At 37.2% G+C, this 17,359-nt stretch overlaps 1 protein-coding gene across 4 annotated transcripts in view; it reads left to right on the forward strand.

Annotated features, from left to right (window-relative positions):
* The window catches only part of CA8 (carbonic anhydrase 8 (inactive)), a 44,141-nt gene that overhangs the window by 13,707 nt on the left and 13,075 nt on the right, over positions 1-17,359 (forward strand). For 2 of the 4 annotated variants that reach the window (XM_015855645.3, XM_085537350.1), the window contains exons 4-8: positions 4,978-5,073; positions 7,763-7,825; positions 9,169-9,217; positions 11,734-11,846; positions 16,985-17,154. In XM_015855645.3, coding sequence (XP_015711131.1) covers positions 4,978-5,073; positions 7,763-7,825; positions 9,169-9,217; positions 11,734-11,846; positions 16,985-17,119 — 456 coding nt within the window. In that variant the 3' untranslated portion in view covers positions 17,120-17,154. Of the gene's footprint in view, positions 1-4,977; positions 5,074-7,762; positions 7,826-9,168; positions 9,218-10,114; positions 11,847-16,984; positions 17,155-17,359 lie in introns of all 4 variants that reach the window. The other 2 variants (XR_014942524.1, XM_085537351.1) reach the window with 2 other exon arrangements.

The following is a 17,359-nucleotide window of genomic DNA, read 5'->3' on the forward strand; positions in this document are numbered from 1 at the left end:
CACTGCCAGCAGCTTAGTCAATTGCTTCCTGAAGCAATTCAGTGCCAAGTCAAGTATCAACTCATAAATTCTTGTGCACACGTATAATAGTAAGGCATTTTTTCCCCCCCACATTTTGTTTTTACGTGATATTGTTGATGGAATGTTTGGTTTGTTGAAATTATGCATCATTGCTATATGGCTGGGTTGTGTTGCCGTCTGTTATTACTAGCTGAAATCCTCAGCTTCATTTCAACCCTCTTAAACCAGGAGAAAGACTGTATGTCAGCTCTTGTTAGGCATCTGGAATTTTCCATCTGTACCATTCCCTCCTCAGCTTTTATGGCATGTTGTGGGTGAAATGGGAATGTACCGGTCTTTAACAAACCTGGGTGAGTCCAGAAGAACAGCTGTTAAGTTCTACAATAGTTAGCAGAGCAGTTGTTTTTATATCAACCATATAAAATCAAACAGGAACAAGTGCTAGACTGTGCACTTGGGAAAGGGCAACGATGGATATACAAATGGACTGGGGGATTGAATCTAAGTCAGCAGTGCACCCTGGCAGCCCAGTTTTGCTCCCTGCAATGATCCACAGAGCAGCCAGTGCCATAGAAGAAAAATGTGCATGTTTTTGTAATGCTTTTTTATTCATAGAAGCTGGCTTCCAGAACTAATAAGTGTACAAGGTCATATAGAGTGACTCCAATTTTTGCCAGCATTTATCATCGCAGTGACTTATTCTGTGTAAAAGGCCTTTTTGTTTCAATATAAGAAATGTTTTCCATGATAGAGAAAGGAACTCATTGAAGTGTGAGGTTTCTGTTTGTTTATTGCATTTAAAGCCCAAAACTCAGGTCCTTACTCAGTTTTGCAGCAGTGTTGATTTGAGATAGGTAACTAGTTAATGTCAGCATCTGTTTTTCCTGAGCAAGGACATCATGACTAGGATCAAAACTCTTCTGGTTGAGTGGGAACCAGGTGAAAATTAAGAGGATCCTCAAAATTTGTTCTATACCAAATAATCCTTCTGAGGCCTGGAATAATTCCTTAATCTTTCCTGTCAGGGAGAATCTCTCTAGCTGTTCCCAAAACATATCAGCTCTAACAGTACTTGGTTGTTATTTACCTTTATGAATTTTCAGTTCATCCAACTTAAAGGATTTTAAGTCACTACAATTCTGTAATTCAATGTAACTCACTGCTACAATTCTGTAATTTACAGCTGGAATATTAAAAGGCTCCAGATAATTTTGGATTTTGGAATGCTAAGGAGTTTCTCACATTCTTCTGGTATTTCTGTAAAAGTACATTATCTAGCATTCCAAGCCAGCTATGACAGTCAGCAGCACAGCTCACTCATTCTGGTTGTATAGAAACAACCTAATTACTGAGTATCAGCATGTTAGCTGGCAACTTGAACAGCTTATCTCCTGCTTTAGTTTTTTTGTACCTATAATGGAGCTCACAATGGTGAGCTGCCAATACACTGCGCTGGTTATTTAAAAAACCCATATGATTGTGTTTGCATCAGAGGCTGGCACCCACTTTTTGTAAGCAGGCACTCTCAAATCTATGTCTCGAATCAATATAGCTGTCAAATCAACGTAATACTAAAGGTTACCAAAACACAGATCATTGATCTAGTAAGTTGCTGTGGCTGCTATGAAGTCATCACTGTATGCAGACATTATATTGATAGTTTCAAGTGAGGTCTTTCCTCTGTGCAAATTTGATTCCTATTAATATTTACAAAAGTTACAGGCCGTGTTGTTTGTGCACCGTCCCTTTTTGAGTTCAGATTTTATGTTTGTAGTCTTTTTGCTATCATTTAAAAAAAAAACTATTTATTTATTTATTTTTTGATGTCATATTTCAAAAACAAAACAAAAACCCTAATAAACAGAAGGCAAAATCATAAAAAATACCTGGGATAAACCACAATTTGGAAGGAACATTTTTCTAAGGACACTTAGGACATTTAGGTCTTACAGCTTTCCTATTTATGTTCTCCTTTTGGAATCCCTTGTTCATTGAATTATCCAGCCTCCACCTGAGCTGCATATTTCCTGTTCTGTAGAAGAATAATTTTGATTTGGCTTCCATGTATTTAAGCGTATGCTGACATCTATTTATTTAAATATGTCCGCACAGGATTATTGGAAAGCAGAAGGTGTGAGGCCTATTGGCTTGTTGTTAGGATATATTTTGGCATTATTATTTTTCATTAGTTTTCCTGTGTAATTTCATCTTGTGTACCTCTAATAACAGAACGTTGTTTATGAAGAGCTATTTCAAAACATGGGAACATAATGAATACCCTACGGGATCAGACCAGTGTTCCATCCAGTATTCCATCTGTAGCTGTGGCAGTAAGAGATGCTGTCTGAGGAGCACCTCAGTCTTACCACTTCCTGTGTTGTACTCCTCAGTTGGACCTAAGGCTACATCTCTGTGTGTTCTTTAATCTGTTGGTGGACATAATTCATCCAACCCATTTATGAACCTGCTGGTACTATGTGACTCCACAAGTGTTTATGGCAACAAGTTTACTACCTGCTGTGTAAAAAACAGACTGCTAATCTACTGTAATTATCATTGCCTCTAAGGCAGTAATGCAGAAGCATTTTTAACGCTGACCAGAAACTTGTTCTACGCTGAGCTACAGAAACTCAGTACAAAATGGTGATTCTTGTTTCAAGGAGACTAAGTTATTTAAGGCATTCTTCAGCAGGATCTCAAAGTGATGGAAATCTTTAGACCAGAAGGTGAAGAGTGTCTGTTTTAGTACCTTCAATAATGTGGATTACTAAATGTGGACTTTGTCAAGTCATACCTACATTAGCCTTAAGCACATCTATTTTTACTCTTTGCATTATTTTCTTTTTGTAGTAGACCAGTCTGACCTCCATTGAGTTGGTGGACAGGAAGGAGGCTCTGAGGGTCTGCAGAGAATCTTTTTTCCCCAAGTAAATAGCAAGGCTTAAAGATACCCATAAAATGGGTAGCTCATACTTAACTTACACTTCTCATGTCCCAGGCGATGTGGGAAGAGGAATATATATATATATATATATATATATATATATATATATATATATATATATATATATACACATACACACACACACCTATATACCTAGCCAATATATATCATTAGTATAGGAACCAGTCTCTGCTCTGATAAGCCTGCTGAGACAGGACAACAGCCTGTTTCTAGGTGCACTGGGGTTATTGCTGGTAAGTGCGAAGTGCTCATTCATTTTCTTTTCTCTGAGGCTGTTTTCCTTTCAAATCTTCAGAAATACAGTTGTCAGAACATGGAGAAACATCAGATTGCAGACTTCACCTCTAAAGGAGCACAGCAAGCTACTGAATGTCATGGCAGCCCTAGCCAGGACCTGCCTGTTGACACAGCCGAAGGAATGCTCCTTTTAAATCTGGCTATCGCTCTCAGCTCTATTGTTCCAGTCACCGAAGGAAAAGCTTGCTTTGACATTTCAAACAAAATGAATAGCGTTGCCATGTAGCATTGTTCTCCCCAGCACCAAGGACGTTGCCATCAGGACTGTAGTCACTGCAACCTTTTTCTTTCTTGTGTGCTCGCCGCCTGCCCGCATCTGGCTCACGTTCCCTCCTGAATGTCAGGGTTTGATTGGGGTGATGGGACTGCATGAGCCCCCTCTGGCGGACGGCTCCTGCACACTCCAGGCTCTCCGGGGAATGCGGTGCACTGGTTTCTTGAGTGGTTGCTGTTCTGAGTTGGCTGAAATTAGAGTTAGAGACTGGGTTGTTATTGCTCGGTCCTTTGTAGTATATATAGTATATAGTATATATATAGTACATTCCTTTAAAAGCCAAAGGCAAATTAAATTTATAGAAAAGCTTGTAATGTACAATAAAATATGACAGCATGTATGTTCAAAACAAATTAGTTCTAACAATTTAAGAGCCCATACTTTTTTTTTTTTTTTTTTTTTTTTTTTTTTTTTTTTTTTAGCTGTTTTATGTGTTTGGAGTGTGCAGCAGTTATTAACAAATGGATTTAAGAGCAGCTGTGCTCAGGATGCTTAAGCTTTGCCCTGTTACCAAATCCAGCTGCAGAGATTACTTTTTAGCATCAGTACTGGAAAAACTTGTGGTTGCAATGTGTATTAGCTCACAGCAGATGGTAGCGTCTCTCCCTGCCTCCCCTTCCTTCCATCCTTCCTTACACCTTTTTGACCTTCCTTCCTGTCTGTTAGTCAGTTTTCCAGCACTTTTCTCAAACATCACTTCCCAGATCTTGCCAGATAGTGCTGACACCTCACTAGAACAGACTTCATGTTTACCATCCGGTGTCTCCTGCCTGACCTGTATCCATTCTTTAAATCCTATAGATCCTACTATCTGTGAAAGAAGGCAGTTGAAGGCCCTTGTTTTCCTCTTCAGAATCTCTTTCCCCACTGTCCCGTAGGTGCTTCTCCAGCTGTTTTCTCTGCTTAACTTTCTCTCTGTTTAATCTTTCTTGATATCACTTCACCTACTCTTATTACTGAGATTTGAATGACTAATCTTACAAGGTGATGTTTGACACAAGTATCGTTGAGATAGAACAGTCAGCCAGTCAAGTCTATCTGGACAGCCTATGTTCGTAATCATAGTCATACCTGGAAGACTGAGAGGCAGTGCCGGCAGGTTGGATTAGCTACATTGGTTATTTCAGTATTCAAAGTAAGAGAGTTACCTACACCTTTGTTACAGACATGTGGTAACTGACCATAAATCACTTCTTCTGCAGGTTTTTTTGTTTTGTTTTGTTTGTTCTTTTTATCCTTGGAATTCCTGATGTTTATAATAGAAATGCATTTATATATACATGCATGGACACAAACATGTACATGCATGCATATGCTCAAGCATATGGAGGCTTTGTAAATTTAAGTTAATTTCTGATGTTTATTTTATTTTAATTGCAAAACTTTTCTGTACTGATCTAATTACACTCCTTTGTTTTAGCTTCATCTAATGCACTGGAACTCCACACTATACAGCAGCATTGATGAAGCAGTAGGGAAGAAGCATGGCATAGCTATCATTGCTTTATTTGTACAGGTAAGTTTCCTGGGTTGCATGTATTAGCATGTCATTTGTGTGAGGAAAATGAGTTCCTTTACATTTTCTTTCATTTTTAATAATTTCATGAAATAAAATAATGTATAACTTGTGGGATTCGACTCAAAAGATACTTCTCTGTTCTGTTCTCTGTGCATATGCTAAATGAGTAAGCCTTGCTTAAATGTTATATTTAATGTACATTAGTTAAAGGAGAGTTAATACATAATCAAGTCATCTTGCTGTAAGTATGCATCTGCTCACCAGGCTTGTGAGGGGACTGTCAGGAGGCGGAGGTGCTTCTCCATCTCCATTCCAGCCTCTGCCTGCTGTGCAGGAATTAACTGGGGAACTGGGAAGTTAGGCCCATAATCTAATTGCTGTTGAAAATTTTTCAAGGGCTGCACCCTATAAAGAAAACTCTCAGTTTCTCATCATCCTCATGAGAAGTGGCAAACTTTTTTATTTAAATGGGTTTGTGGGAAGAAGTTTAGAATTCATGCTTAGATCAAATGGCTTTTCTTTCACAGTGATACTATTAATTTGTCATATTTCATTACAAGTTTGTGAATGCCTTTGAGCTTTACCTCTGTTGGAATGTAAAGGTACATTGGTTATATATCCATTACTGAGATAGAACTTCTAAAAATGTAAGTCAGAAAGTTTTTATTCTTTCAGTTTTGTATCCTAGAGGGCTGTATCATAATTGCTTATGTAAGTCACCTTCTAATTCCAGCAGAGGTAACCTTGGAGATGGTTAGAAAGTTATAGGTAAGTTCTTAAATAAACATAAAACTTAAATGATACATTTTCTTAAAACTTAAATGATATATTTTCTATTTCTGGACTTCCACCTTAATCTGAGTTCTTAAGCATTCCAAAGTGCTTTTTCACTTATGAGGAAGGGGTTCATATAACTAAAATTGACTTAGGTAAAATAGCTTTCATCTATTTATTAAAGGAACAGAGAGAGGAAAATCAGTGACCCTTTTTCCCACTAAGTAATGGAAATGCAATAGTTGTATACCATAGTTCTCAAACACATCATTTTAAGGTTAATAAAAATAGCCTCACTGTCATAACTGGCAGACCTTGGTGCAATTTAGAACCAACATCATAGAATCACAGAATGGCCCAGGTTGGAAGGGACCTCAAGGATCCTGAATCTCCAACCTCCCTGTCACAGGCAGGGCCACCAACCTCCACATTTAATACTAGACCAGGTTGCCCAGGGCCCCATCCAACCCGGCCTTGAACACCTCCAGGGATGGGGCATCCACAACCTCTCTGGGCAACCTGTTCCAGCACCTCACTACTCTCATAGTAAAGAACTTCCTCCTAATGTCCAACCCAGATCTTCCCTCTTTCAACTTAAAACCATTTCCCCTTGTCCTGCTGTTATCTGCCCTTTCAAAGAGTTGACTCCCCTCCTGTTTATAGGCTCCGTTCAGGTACTGAAAGGCCGCAATGAGGTCACCCCACAGCCTTCTTTTCCCCAGGCTGAACAAGCCCAGCTCCCTCAGCCTGTCTTCATAGGGGAGGTGCTCCAGCCCTCTGATTATCTTTGTGGCCCTCCTCTGGACCTACTCCAACAGCTCTCCATCTTTCTTATACTGGGGGCTCCAGACATGTTTGAAATGATTTTAATGTCTTTTATCAATTTGAAGTTTTTTTTTTTTTTTTTTTTTTTTTTTTTTGAAAGAAGAGAAAATTCTCTGTTTTCTAGAAATAAAAGTTGATGTTCAATTATTTCCTTCCACTAACGACTATGTCATTTATAAGGTCCCTTCCAACCCAAACCATTCTGTGATTCAATGCTTCAATAATTCTTTGATTCCATTCCAAAAAGTCCCAAGAAATGGACAGATTTTTCATCATCCAGCTCTTCTGTTCTCACTCACATCTACTTCATACTTCACCTGTGTGTATGCATTGGCTAAAATGAGGAAGGCTGTTCTGAATCTTTTTATTTTGCCAGTGTTGTTCTGAAGGTAAAAGCTGAAGTCTTTGGATGGTGATGTAGATCAGAAGGAACTGAAATCAGCATGCAGAGTAAACAGCATTCATGGAAACTGGTTTCTTTTGAAAGCCCCACCTTAAAGACACTCAGTAAAGATAGTGCTGCAGAGAGCCAGGCTTTTGCCTGCAGAAGCCCAGAGGTGCATGGAGGGGGAGGATCTGCCATTCTGCACTCTGCAGGCAGGGAAAAAATACTCCCTTGAGCCTCAGACAGATTAGCAGCGCCTTAGGAGTAAATTTGAAAAGTGTCCATCATGTTTGTTCATTCTGTTCCTTTATGTGTGCTTTTCTGACAAAAAGCTGTTAAGGACAAATTGTATCCTTGGCATTTATGTGTCACAGCGCTGCATGATTTTGAATTTACTTGCAGTATAAGCTACAAAACAGGCTTAGTCAAAACTTACCAGTCTAAACTGTGGCTCTTCTTTTTTGTTATGTCAGTTTCTGTCTTCATGTTGAAGTTATTTAAATCCTATTTAATTTTGACTGATGCCCGTATAGGGATTTCATTGTTTGGAATTGCTGTGTTTCGGTGTATTTGATTAACATGAGGTTGGGTAGCTTAACTCAAAACAACTTCAGAACTTAGTGTTCAGGTTGACTTCTGTCTTGCCTTATAGGTTCAGAAACAGCAAAAGATCGAATTTCATTTTTGCTTATTTTATTTCAGATAGGAAAAGAGCATGTAGGCCTAAAGGCTGTAACTGAAATTCTCCAGGACATCCAGTACAAGGTAAGAGTTGAGCCAAAGAGATGCTTCCCTCACAAACCAGAGATGAAGTATGTGTGTGAGAAGTGTCTATGAAACACTGAAACTGACAGAATGTTTTCAAACTCCTTTATAATAAGACCATGTGTAAAAATCACAGTTCAGTGGCCTATATCAGAAGCTCAGTATTTTACAGTGTTTTCAGGAATATACAGACTTTGTAGTTAAATTCCTTCTTGTGATGTCTACAAAATTTGATCTGTCACATTAGTAACTGATTTCAAGTACCACCTTTCCAGTGATTATCTGTATGGAGTCAGTATGAATGTAAGCATTGTGACAAAATACTTAGTGAACACGAACACTAGTAATAGCATTTCCAAACTTGTGTGGCTTTTATTTGTAGAGGAAAAAAATAGATGCATTGAACACCTGTATTAGCTTGCAGTGGGAAATCAACAAAGACACAGTGCTGCCTTGTTGGATGGATTATATATACTGAAGAACAGATAAAAGGCATAGCTGTACTTAGAAGCTCTGAGCACTCTCCAGAATGCTAACACTACTACCTTGGGAAAGTTACTTCCATCTCTCTGTCTATATAGCAGAAATAATCATGTTTACTTCTGATTTCCAAGTATTTTGTGCTGTATTAATGAGCAGTTCTATTTTGGCCCGAAAAGACAAGCCTCACTTCAGAGGATGGTGAAGTGCAGAAAAATGAGAGACTTATTAGGAGAGAGTTTAAGATTTTTTAGGAAAATAATATATGGTAAACAGTAATTATATGCAGTATTACAAACTCATTGTTTATTAAGGCAACAGTGAAATCATTAGTGCACAGAACTCTGTAGTTTCATCATTAAAAGCAAAGCTGAGTAGAGGAAGATGGCAAATATCTTTGTCATTGCAAGCATTTTATGCTAGTGACTTTTAGAGGGTCAGCATCAAAAATGCTTCTGCAAACATAAAATTTTATTGCATTAAATAGGTGGAACGAGTATTTAAGAAGTGTTTTCTGTCAGACAAGAAAATGATTGTTTTGTCCCTTGTTTCTAAACTCATTTTATGTGGAAGTCCTGAATTTCATGTAGAGATAGTATTGTAAGGCTGGGACCTGGAGAAGTGCCCAACTACTACAGGCAGTAAGTTAACAAATTTCTGTGATAATCTTAGAAGTAAAATATGTCAAAAATCAAAAAGACAAAACCACAACTGTTGTGTGGTTACAAGGACAAAACAGTGATGATTAAATGATGGTAGTGTTTTCCACAGGAAATCAAGGTTTTGGTTTAGAAAACATGCAGTATTTTACCTTTTCATTCATCATAGCTAGAGATGAGATTGATTTGTATTCATTTTTTCAGGGAAAGTCCAAAACTATACCCTGTTTTAATCCCAACTCTTTATTACCAGGTAGGTGCCTTTACTTACTTTTATGTGGGTGGATTACTAGGTAATTGCAAAGGCTGAAACAGTCCCAAACTAAAGAAGAGTCTAACTGCAATGTTGAGAATATGTCCCATCAGGTGATAATACATTTTTCCATGTAACAGTACTAATAGCAGTAAGGAAGAAGTCCCTGTTGAGCTTGGGATAAATTCACACCTTTGTCACTTGAGTGGGATGTGATATTGCAGTCCATACTCTGCTGGCAACACTGTGTCTGGATTTCTTGATGATTTATTATCTCACCTACAGGGAGAGTGATGTGTAATCCTTTTTCTACTGTAACATGAAATAGGGAGATGATTTATTTAAACAGAAGCCTGCTTTAACTTTGAAATGTAGAAGGTTACCCACTTAACAAGTTAGTGTTTTGGAAGCAGTGACAAGACAATGCCATAATGCAGTAGTAGTTGTATAGGATACAAATGCTAGTGTCAGTGGGAGGCAAATTCAAATTCATATAGCTAAGAAAAACAATTAGGAACACTCTACCTTGCCTTAAAAAAAAAAAACTTAAAAAAAATTCTACAAAATAAATACTTCAAGGAATGCTTCTGAACCAAATTCCGTGCTCCAGTAATAAGATATTTAAACAATTTTTCCAAGTAACCCCATTATTTATTAAACTATATTAATTTTATCAAAGGAATATTATTTAGGTTGCAAGGTCAAGTGCTCAGCATTTAGAAATTGCAGGAATTAAGGCTGCCTGTGCCGTGTCATAAACAAGTATTATAAAACATGCTTTACCAGAAGTTACTTTCACAGGACCCATACTTCGCAGTTCCTGGTTTGATGCTGATCAAGTCACATAAACCAAAATTTCCATAAATGATCTCTAACTGTGTATTCCTCATTTTCTAGGTGCCCGACTTGAGATCAAGGGGTCTGATTTACTGAAGTGCTGAGTGCTTACACCTGCAACTGAAGTCAATGGGAGCAGTGCTCTGACTGCATTAAGTGCTATAGAAAGTTAACTACACTGAGAAATCAGGTTCTAAGCATCTCATATTGAACACTTCAAATGAATAGATGCATTTCAACTTAATCTCTCTGTGCCTCAGTTGCCCAGCTTTAAGAATTGGGGTTAATCTGTCCTTCCTCACCTCACTGAGGTGCTGGAAGGATGAACTAATGTATGTGAAGCACTTGGACGCTGAAGAAATGGGTGCACTAGAAATACAAAATATAAAAAAGAACAATCCTTGTAAAAAGCAAGGTTTGAATAGACCTAGGACCACACATATAGTACTGAAAAAGCCAAATGTTAGCTGCTGCTTTTAAAGATAGAGTCATCCATCTTTGCAAATAAATGATGAAATGTTCTTTGTATGTAATCATGTAATGAGACAGCGCAGTGCATGCACGTGGTGGGCTGATTTAATTCTTGCAATTCTTAATTTTTTGAGTGCTTGACAGTGCAACTTCTTGCTATGAAATTCTGTGAGAAAGCAAATGAGACCAACAAAACAAAATCCATCCACTGAGGAGCACAGGTTTCATTAGTAAGATTTAATTCTACTGAAATTTCTCTTATCTAGTAGCAAAATGGTGGTAACAGGTTAGGTCAACCAAACACATTTATTTCAATTTCCAGCCTTCCCTCAGGTCTCCCATGTCATGAGTGTTCAGTTCCTCTTCAGGTTTGTTTGTTTTTACCCTCTTTTATGGTCAGGCAGAATATTCACTTTCTTCATCTGGGTCAGGAAGTCATTTGTGAATGTGGCCTACAGCAGCAGAGGACAATTTTGTATCATGTGTTTTCGTGAGAGAGAGTGATTTGTTAAGCTTTTTTTCTATGAAGTCCAACTCACTTTTCCAGAGCTAGGAGACAGGATTGCATCTTGAAAAATATGGCACTTGAATTATGAACAGTACAGTTTAGTATGAATGTAGAATTTAGTCACTATTTGATCACCACAGCCTTTCAACCTTCAAAATGGGATGTCTTTTCACAGTAAAGTTGTCTGCCTGTCTTAGAGATAAGTTATTTCAATCTAGCTGTGAACTTTAAGCTCCATGAAGTAGTAAGCTTGAGGTTCTACTTGACCAGAGTGGCAAGAAGAGCTCTCATACCTCCGTTCCTTATCTAAACGTGGAGCTAGGCCCAAAGGAGGGCAAGTCTGACAACAGTTACTGCAGTAGAGGATGTGGAATCAGGAAGCACAGATTTTCCCCAACGTATTATTTATTTATTCTATTAGTTTAAAGGATTAGGCTTAAGTTATTTGCCATTTCTGTAAAGTGGCATTTTCATATTTAAAGTAATCAATCTACAAGGAGGAGTTACTGTTATTTAATGAGTGTGTGCTCACGTGTGTTCACATGAGAAAATAGTTGACAGTATGTAGCAGGTAATAAATTCACCCTTAAGATTGCTGCATACTAACTTCATCATATGAGCAAGCTCATGGCTATCATAAGTCATCATAATTAAAAGGCAAATCCTCTTCCTTAATGTCATTAAAATCTTTTAATTTCAGATCCTCTACTGCGTGACTACTGGGTGTATGAGGGCTCCCTAACAGTTCCACCCTGCAGCGAAGGTGTCACCTGGATTTTATTTCGCTATCCTTTGACTGTGTCCCAAGTGCAGGTAACAGTTGTGCTTAAAGTGACCTTGGAATATGGTTATGAGCTAAAGGTTATAGTGTGCAAATACATATACCAGGGCATTATTCTCCGTGAAGATCCCATTAGATCAATACATGGCTTTTAAAGTAAAGGTCAACCTTTTGAGTCACTGAAGGCAATGCAAAGGTCAGAGATGAAGAACCTTGTTATCATTTATCATCTGCATTTAAAATAATTCTTTATTTAAGTCAATGTGAAAGAAAAGAAAGAAGTCAACAGGCAAAAGAAATTCAGTTCTTTGTAATTGTAAGTTTTCAAATACACTTGCTTTTTGATGTTAGAAGAACAAAAATGCACAGGGAAACACTACATCCTGGAGTATAAAAAATGTTAACTTATTACAGTCTAGCTGTATTGAATTGAACTATACATTGCTTACCTTGCTCTTTTTTTAGTTCTATTTTGTAATAAATGTCAAGTGGAAATGACTCATTTAAATTTAATTTTATATCTATGTATTTTAAAGTATATATTTTTTTATAATATCTAACAATCAAATGAGAGAAATTGCATACTTGTCTTCAGATAAGCCCAGTAAAAACAATGAAAGCTCTTGACAGTTATTCTCCTGCATCCTGTGAATCCCAACTTGAGAAATGCGGATAAAACCTAACTGAAACTATCTAAAATCCCTTATTTTTTGTGGACTGCTCTGGAGGATGTGCAATCAAAAGGAAAAAAAGTATAAAAGATGATATAAAAGTTCATACTATTTCAGTTTTAATGATCTAAAATTCTGCTAGTAATCCCAGCACAATGTTTTAAAGACTTATCATTTTGAACTAGCACTGTTTATTTTCACACAGATAGTGAATACTAGTTCTAATCACAGATAAAAGTGATTGCTCCCAGTAAGCTTATTTCTTTGTTATCTGGAAGTTATATGTATCCTATCAGTCTTGAATCCAGTATTTCCTTGCTTATAAAGAATAAGTTTTACGGCTTCTTACTACTGGGTAGGTGGAAGCATAACTGTATTGGTGATATTACATTCTGAATAACTTTAAAGGCAGTTTGTTTTTAACATGGCAGCTAATTGCCTGGAAATGATATGGGTAAATAAGAGGACTTCACTGGAAGCGTGTAAACTGTACTCATAAGACTAAGTCATTGTATAACAGTCTGTTTCTTGTTACATATTTTGTTTACTCTATTCCTTTTTAATCTATGTCAGTGGACAAAGGAGGGCACAGTTCAAGGTATCTGTGTGTGCTGGGAGACTGTGTGAAGGGTGAATGAGAGAGGAATTGAGCAGAAAAATGCCACTGTAATTAATGTATATTCTCATTTACCACAAGACAAAATGGTGGAATGTGATGTGAAGAGGATAGATCTCCAGAAGAGAAATACTGTGCCATTGTTATTAAAACCCATTATTTGGCATTGTCGTCTTGCTTTAATTATTGAGCACGTCTTGAATGCTTCTTAAACAGAGATCTTCACATAGATAGCTTTATAGGGAAAATACTGGCATTTTGGACTTCACCCAGCTTAATTTGAGGAATAAATGCTTTTTTGTTGCTGAAGTACGTTGATTGGTATGAATCCATACCAGTGTGAGCTTTGCAGTGGTGAAGAGCTTACAAGTCATGGAGGGGCTTGAAGGACTTCACACTGCCACTGACATAGTGTGCAGCTTAGAGGTGGCTCTGGAACAGAGAAAGACTGGATCAGACTCATGCTGTGAACAGCAAAATAATAAATCAAGGCTGCAGCATCAGAGTGTGAATTTCTAGAGTTCATTGCTATTCCTTTAGTACAAGTCATATTCTGTACTGTGAGTCTGCAGTTCCATTAGGGAATAGTTTTTTTGTAAGTAGTTCTGTGAGATCTGGATAAAATGTGAGCAGGCAACTGGAGAGCGGTGTTTTGCAAATACAGTTTCATTACTGAACTTTGTTGGAAAGAGATCGGGCCCTGTGTGAAAAGCTGCATCCTGCAGTGTTCTTTTTGCACATTCTTGCCTTCCTTGTATGTTTTTTATCATCTTAATTTGTCTTACATTACAATATGCAGCACAGGATTAAGTGTGTTGACTGCTTTTATAAGACTCCTTGCTCATGCATATATACTATTGAAATACGATTAAAGAAAATACAAAAATTTCTCCTATCAGGCCTGAAAAGAACAGGCAAAAAATTGAAAAAAAAACCCAACCAAAACCCACTTTCTTATGCTTCTCTCAACTGTATATATTTTTTTAAATAGGACATCATGAATTATGTGCTTTGTGGTATACGGAAGCCCAGAACAAATAGATTGTCTAAGCCAGGCAGGGTAGGGATTGAACACAATGATGCAGTGAGGTGCTGTTGTTCTGCAGTCATTGTCAGAGTTAACTGGTTTTGTATTGAACGGCTAGGTCTCAAGTCCTTTCATCTACTTCATTCATAGTCGAGTCCTCCTAAAGGACAGAAACAGTAGCTAGTATATGGAAATGGAGTGGGAGTTGTGCAGAATTTGTACAGCCTGTGAAATAAAACAATTTGTGAAGTTCACATTATTTTATTCTGGAAAGGTGTACTGAAGGCAAATTCAATGAAGCGTATATTTTCAAACAGAAGGGTAAGGCTTCTGTTTCTCATTTCTGTAAAAGAAATGTTCCTACAGAAAACACACAAATACTCCTCAGCAAATATTTAAGTAAAACAGAATGAAGCAAAATTCAGGATCTGAGTACAGGGGATTGGCAAAAACATTCTTGCAAACCCTGCAAGATGTAAGCTACCTTTATTTCTACTCAGCAGAAGTAGGAATGTTAACATTGTTGCATTATCCTTTCACTTTGATGCTGAGTTTCAGTATGAGCAGGACTGCAGTCTTCTGGGTGTGGGAAAACCTTCTGTAGATGGCTGTTTCTGTTGAAGGTGTGTGAATATCCAAGGAAGTTCATCCGTGTGTCTCTAAAGTAAATTCCTCTTTGGAGTATACTTTATAGCAGTGACATGTAACAGGCTGGGATAAGAAGATGAAGAGGGTGTAGTGAATGATTCCATATTAGATGAAGCAGTATGAGCACAGATATTGTCTTTTCACATGGAAATTAAACATGAAATGTAGCGTCAGTACATCTAAGTGTTCTTTTCTGACAGAACCACTTCTTGAGAATGAAGTAGACTACCATGTGTGTAAGAGGACCTCTGTCATTGGGGTCTGAACCCTGATATGAAGGAGGTCACCAGTCACTGGTGGGCTTAGAAGCTATTATCCATCTAGAGTGAGGCTGCAATTCCTCACTTCCCTTAAGATGGAAGAACAGAAATTAGGATCAGATCAGTCCTACTTTACTGACTGAGGAAAATGGAAGATACTTTGTGAGCAAAACATCCTGGAGAAATATTTCACTGTAGGAACTGTGGCAGAGCATTTGTAGTTGTAGTAGATAACTCACAAATGCTGGCTTTGCCATCTGCTCTTCCCTTCACATGTGTTTAAAGTCTCTAATTCTCAAAAGATAAAACAGAAGCCAAATTCCTGTAAAATGCACCATCCAGAACAGCAATTATTTCAGATTTTCAAGTGTTGGTTCAGTTTGGTGATGGTGACAGACACTACCTTTTCTAATTAATTCAGCAATTTACCAGCGCTTGACTCCTGAAGACATTTTCAGTTCTGTAGTCTGCAGTGAGTTTGTTTTCAGTTTGCTTTTAATAAACAGTAAAAAAATCTTCAAAAGTTGAGATCTGTCTCTAAAAGCACTTTCGAGGAGCTTTATAGTTCTTTCTTCTTTTCATTTTACAGTCTAAGCTATTGACTTGTATCTCAGCTGCCAGAAGCAGAACAGTTGATATCTAAGAACAGTTTTTTGAGGAAAAAACAGCAGAGCAAAGCTAGCTTCTAAATCAACTAAATAAGTTTCTGTCACTTCTGCAATAGAGTGGAACACAACAATGAAGACAGTTGTGTTCCAAGCTATAGTAAGGAAGTATTCTCTATGGGCAGTATAAGAACAAAAATGTCATTACCTGCTGTTTAGTACCTAATTTCCTTTAATCACACTTGCCTTCTCCTTTAATCCTTCATGGAGTGTTTTTCATGAAGAAATTCATTCTTTGTAATGTCTTAGATAATATAAAAATCAGACTCCATTTTACTTTCTGTGTAACTTCTTTTTCAAGTTACAGCTGAGCTGGATAGTGCGGCCATATAGTCTATTAACGTACAGAGCCTCATCCTTGAGAATTCAGACTTCAAAGAGGTTTGATGTATCCAGTTTGACAATATGCCAAAGCAAAAAAAACAAAACAAAACAAAACAAACAAACAAAAAAAACCCCACACATACACAAAACAAACAAACAGACAAACAAACAAAAGAACTGTAACCACCCTTCTGAACAGTAAGGCATAATGTTACTGATAGATGCATTGGTTTTCATAGCCTTTTATCACGTAGAACTTGAAGCTGATACAACAGATGGAGACAGAAGCTCTGAGTCTTCCTACATCAGATTAGAGTGAAAAATCTGAAAAGAATCTGTATACCCAAAATATATTGTTTTGGAAGATCTGAAATGTTTTGTAGTGATTTTTGATTTTATCTTAGAAAGTGTACTAAGCACCCACATCTACAGAACTTTTGAAGTAATATTTTATTTTTATTGTAAAAACATATTTCTATGTATAAAATGTCATGAACCTTTTGCTAAACCTTAAAGCCTTTTATAAATTCTGCTGGCTTAGCAAATAATTTTAATTTAAATGAAGCAACAATTTTAGGCAATATATTTATCACTGGAAGAATAACAAAATGACTTCCAGTTAACTGTGTTATTCCTATGCTTCTTTGAGAGACCAGAATCATTACTTTCATGTCACAACAGAGATTGATTTTGTGGGTTGTAATCTACAGTGAGTAAGAAGGTTAAAGATCCCAAAAGAAATCATGAAAATGCAAAGAGTATGTTTTCCAAACCACATGTATAAAAGTTTTCATTTTTCTCTATTCTGTTAGTGCTAACAACTATTTTTAAATGTTAATAATGGTGTCTGAACACTCCAAAGTTTCAGTACTGCAGAACTGGCAAGGAATGCTGATTTTGATCATTAGTCCCATAATGCCAAATGTATCTCATCTTCATGTCTGTTTTTTGCCTTTCAGATAGAGGAATTTCGTAGACTGAGGACACATGTTAAGGGTGCAGAACTTCTAGAGGGCTCTGATGGAATCCTAGGAGATAACTTCAGACCAACTCAGCCACTTAGTGACAGAGTCATCAGGGCTGCATTTCAGTAGTAGAAGAGGAAAAACAACAATAAATCTTTATTAATGTAAGTAGCAGCTTAGCAGAAAAATCAAAATCTTGAAATAATTCTCATAGGGGAAATTTTGCCAAAAGAGGAAACTTGAGTTAATTATGGCGTAATGTTGTTATATGTTGCCACAGTTGTAAATTTTAACACTGTACTGTTCTATTATATACTATGGTAACAAAGTTGATTTGCCTTTCTGACATACTAATAATTTGATTCTTTA

This window comes from Coturnix japonica, chromosome 2 (assembly GCF_054131305.1).
Source record: "Coturnix japonica strain WE chromosome 2, WE-NBRP24, whole genome shotgun sequence".
NCBI classification, from domain to species: domain Eukaryota; kingdom Metazoa; phylum Chordata; class Aves; order Galliformes; family Phasianidae; genus Coturnix; species Coturnix japonica.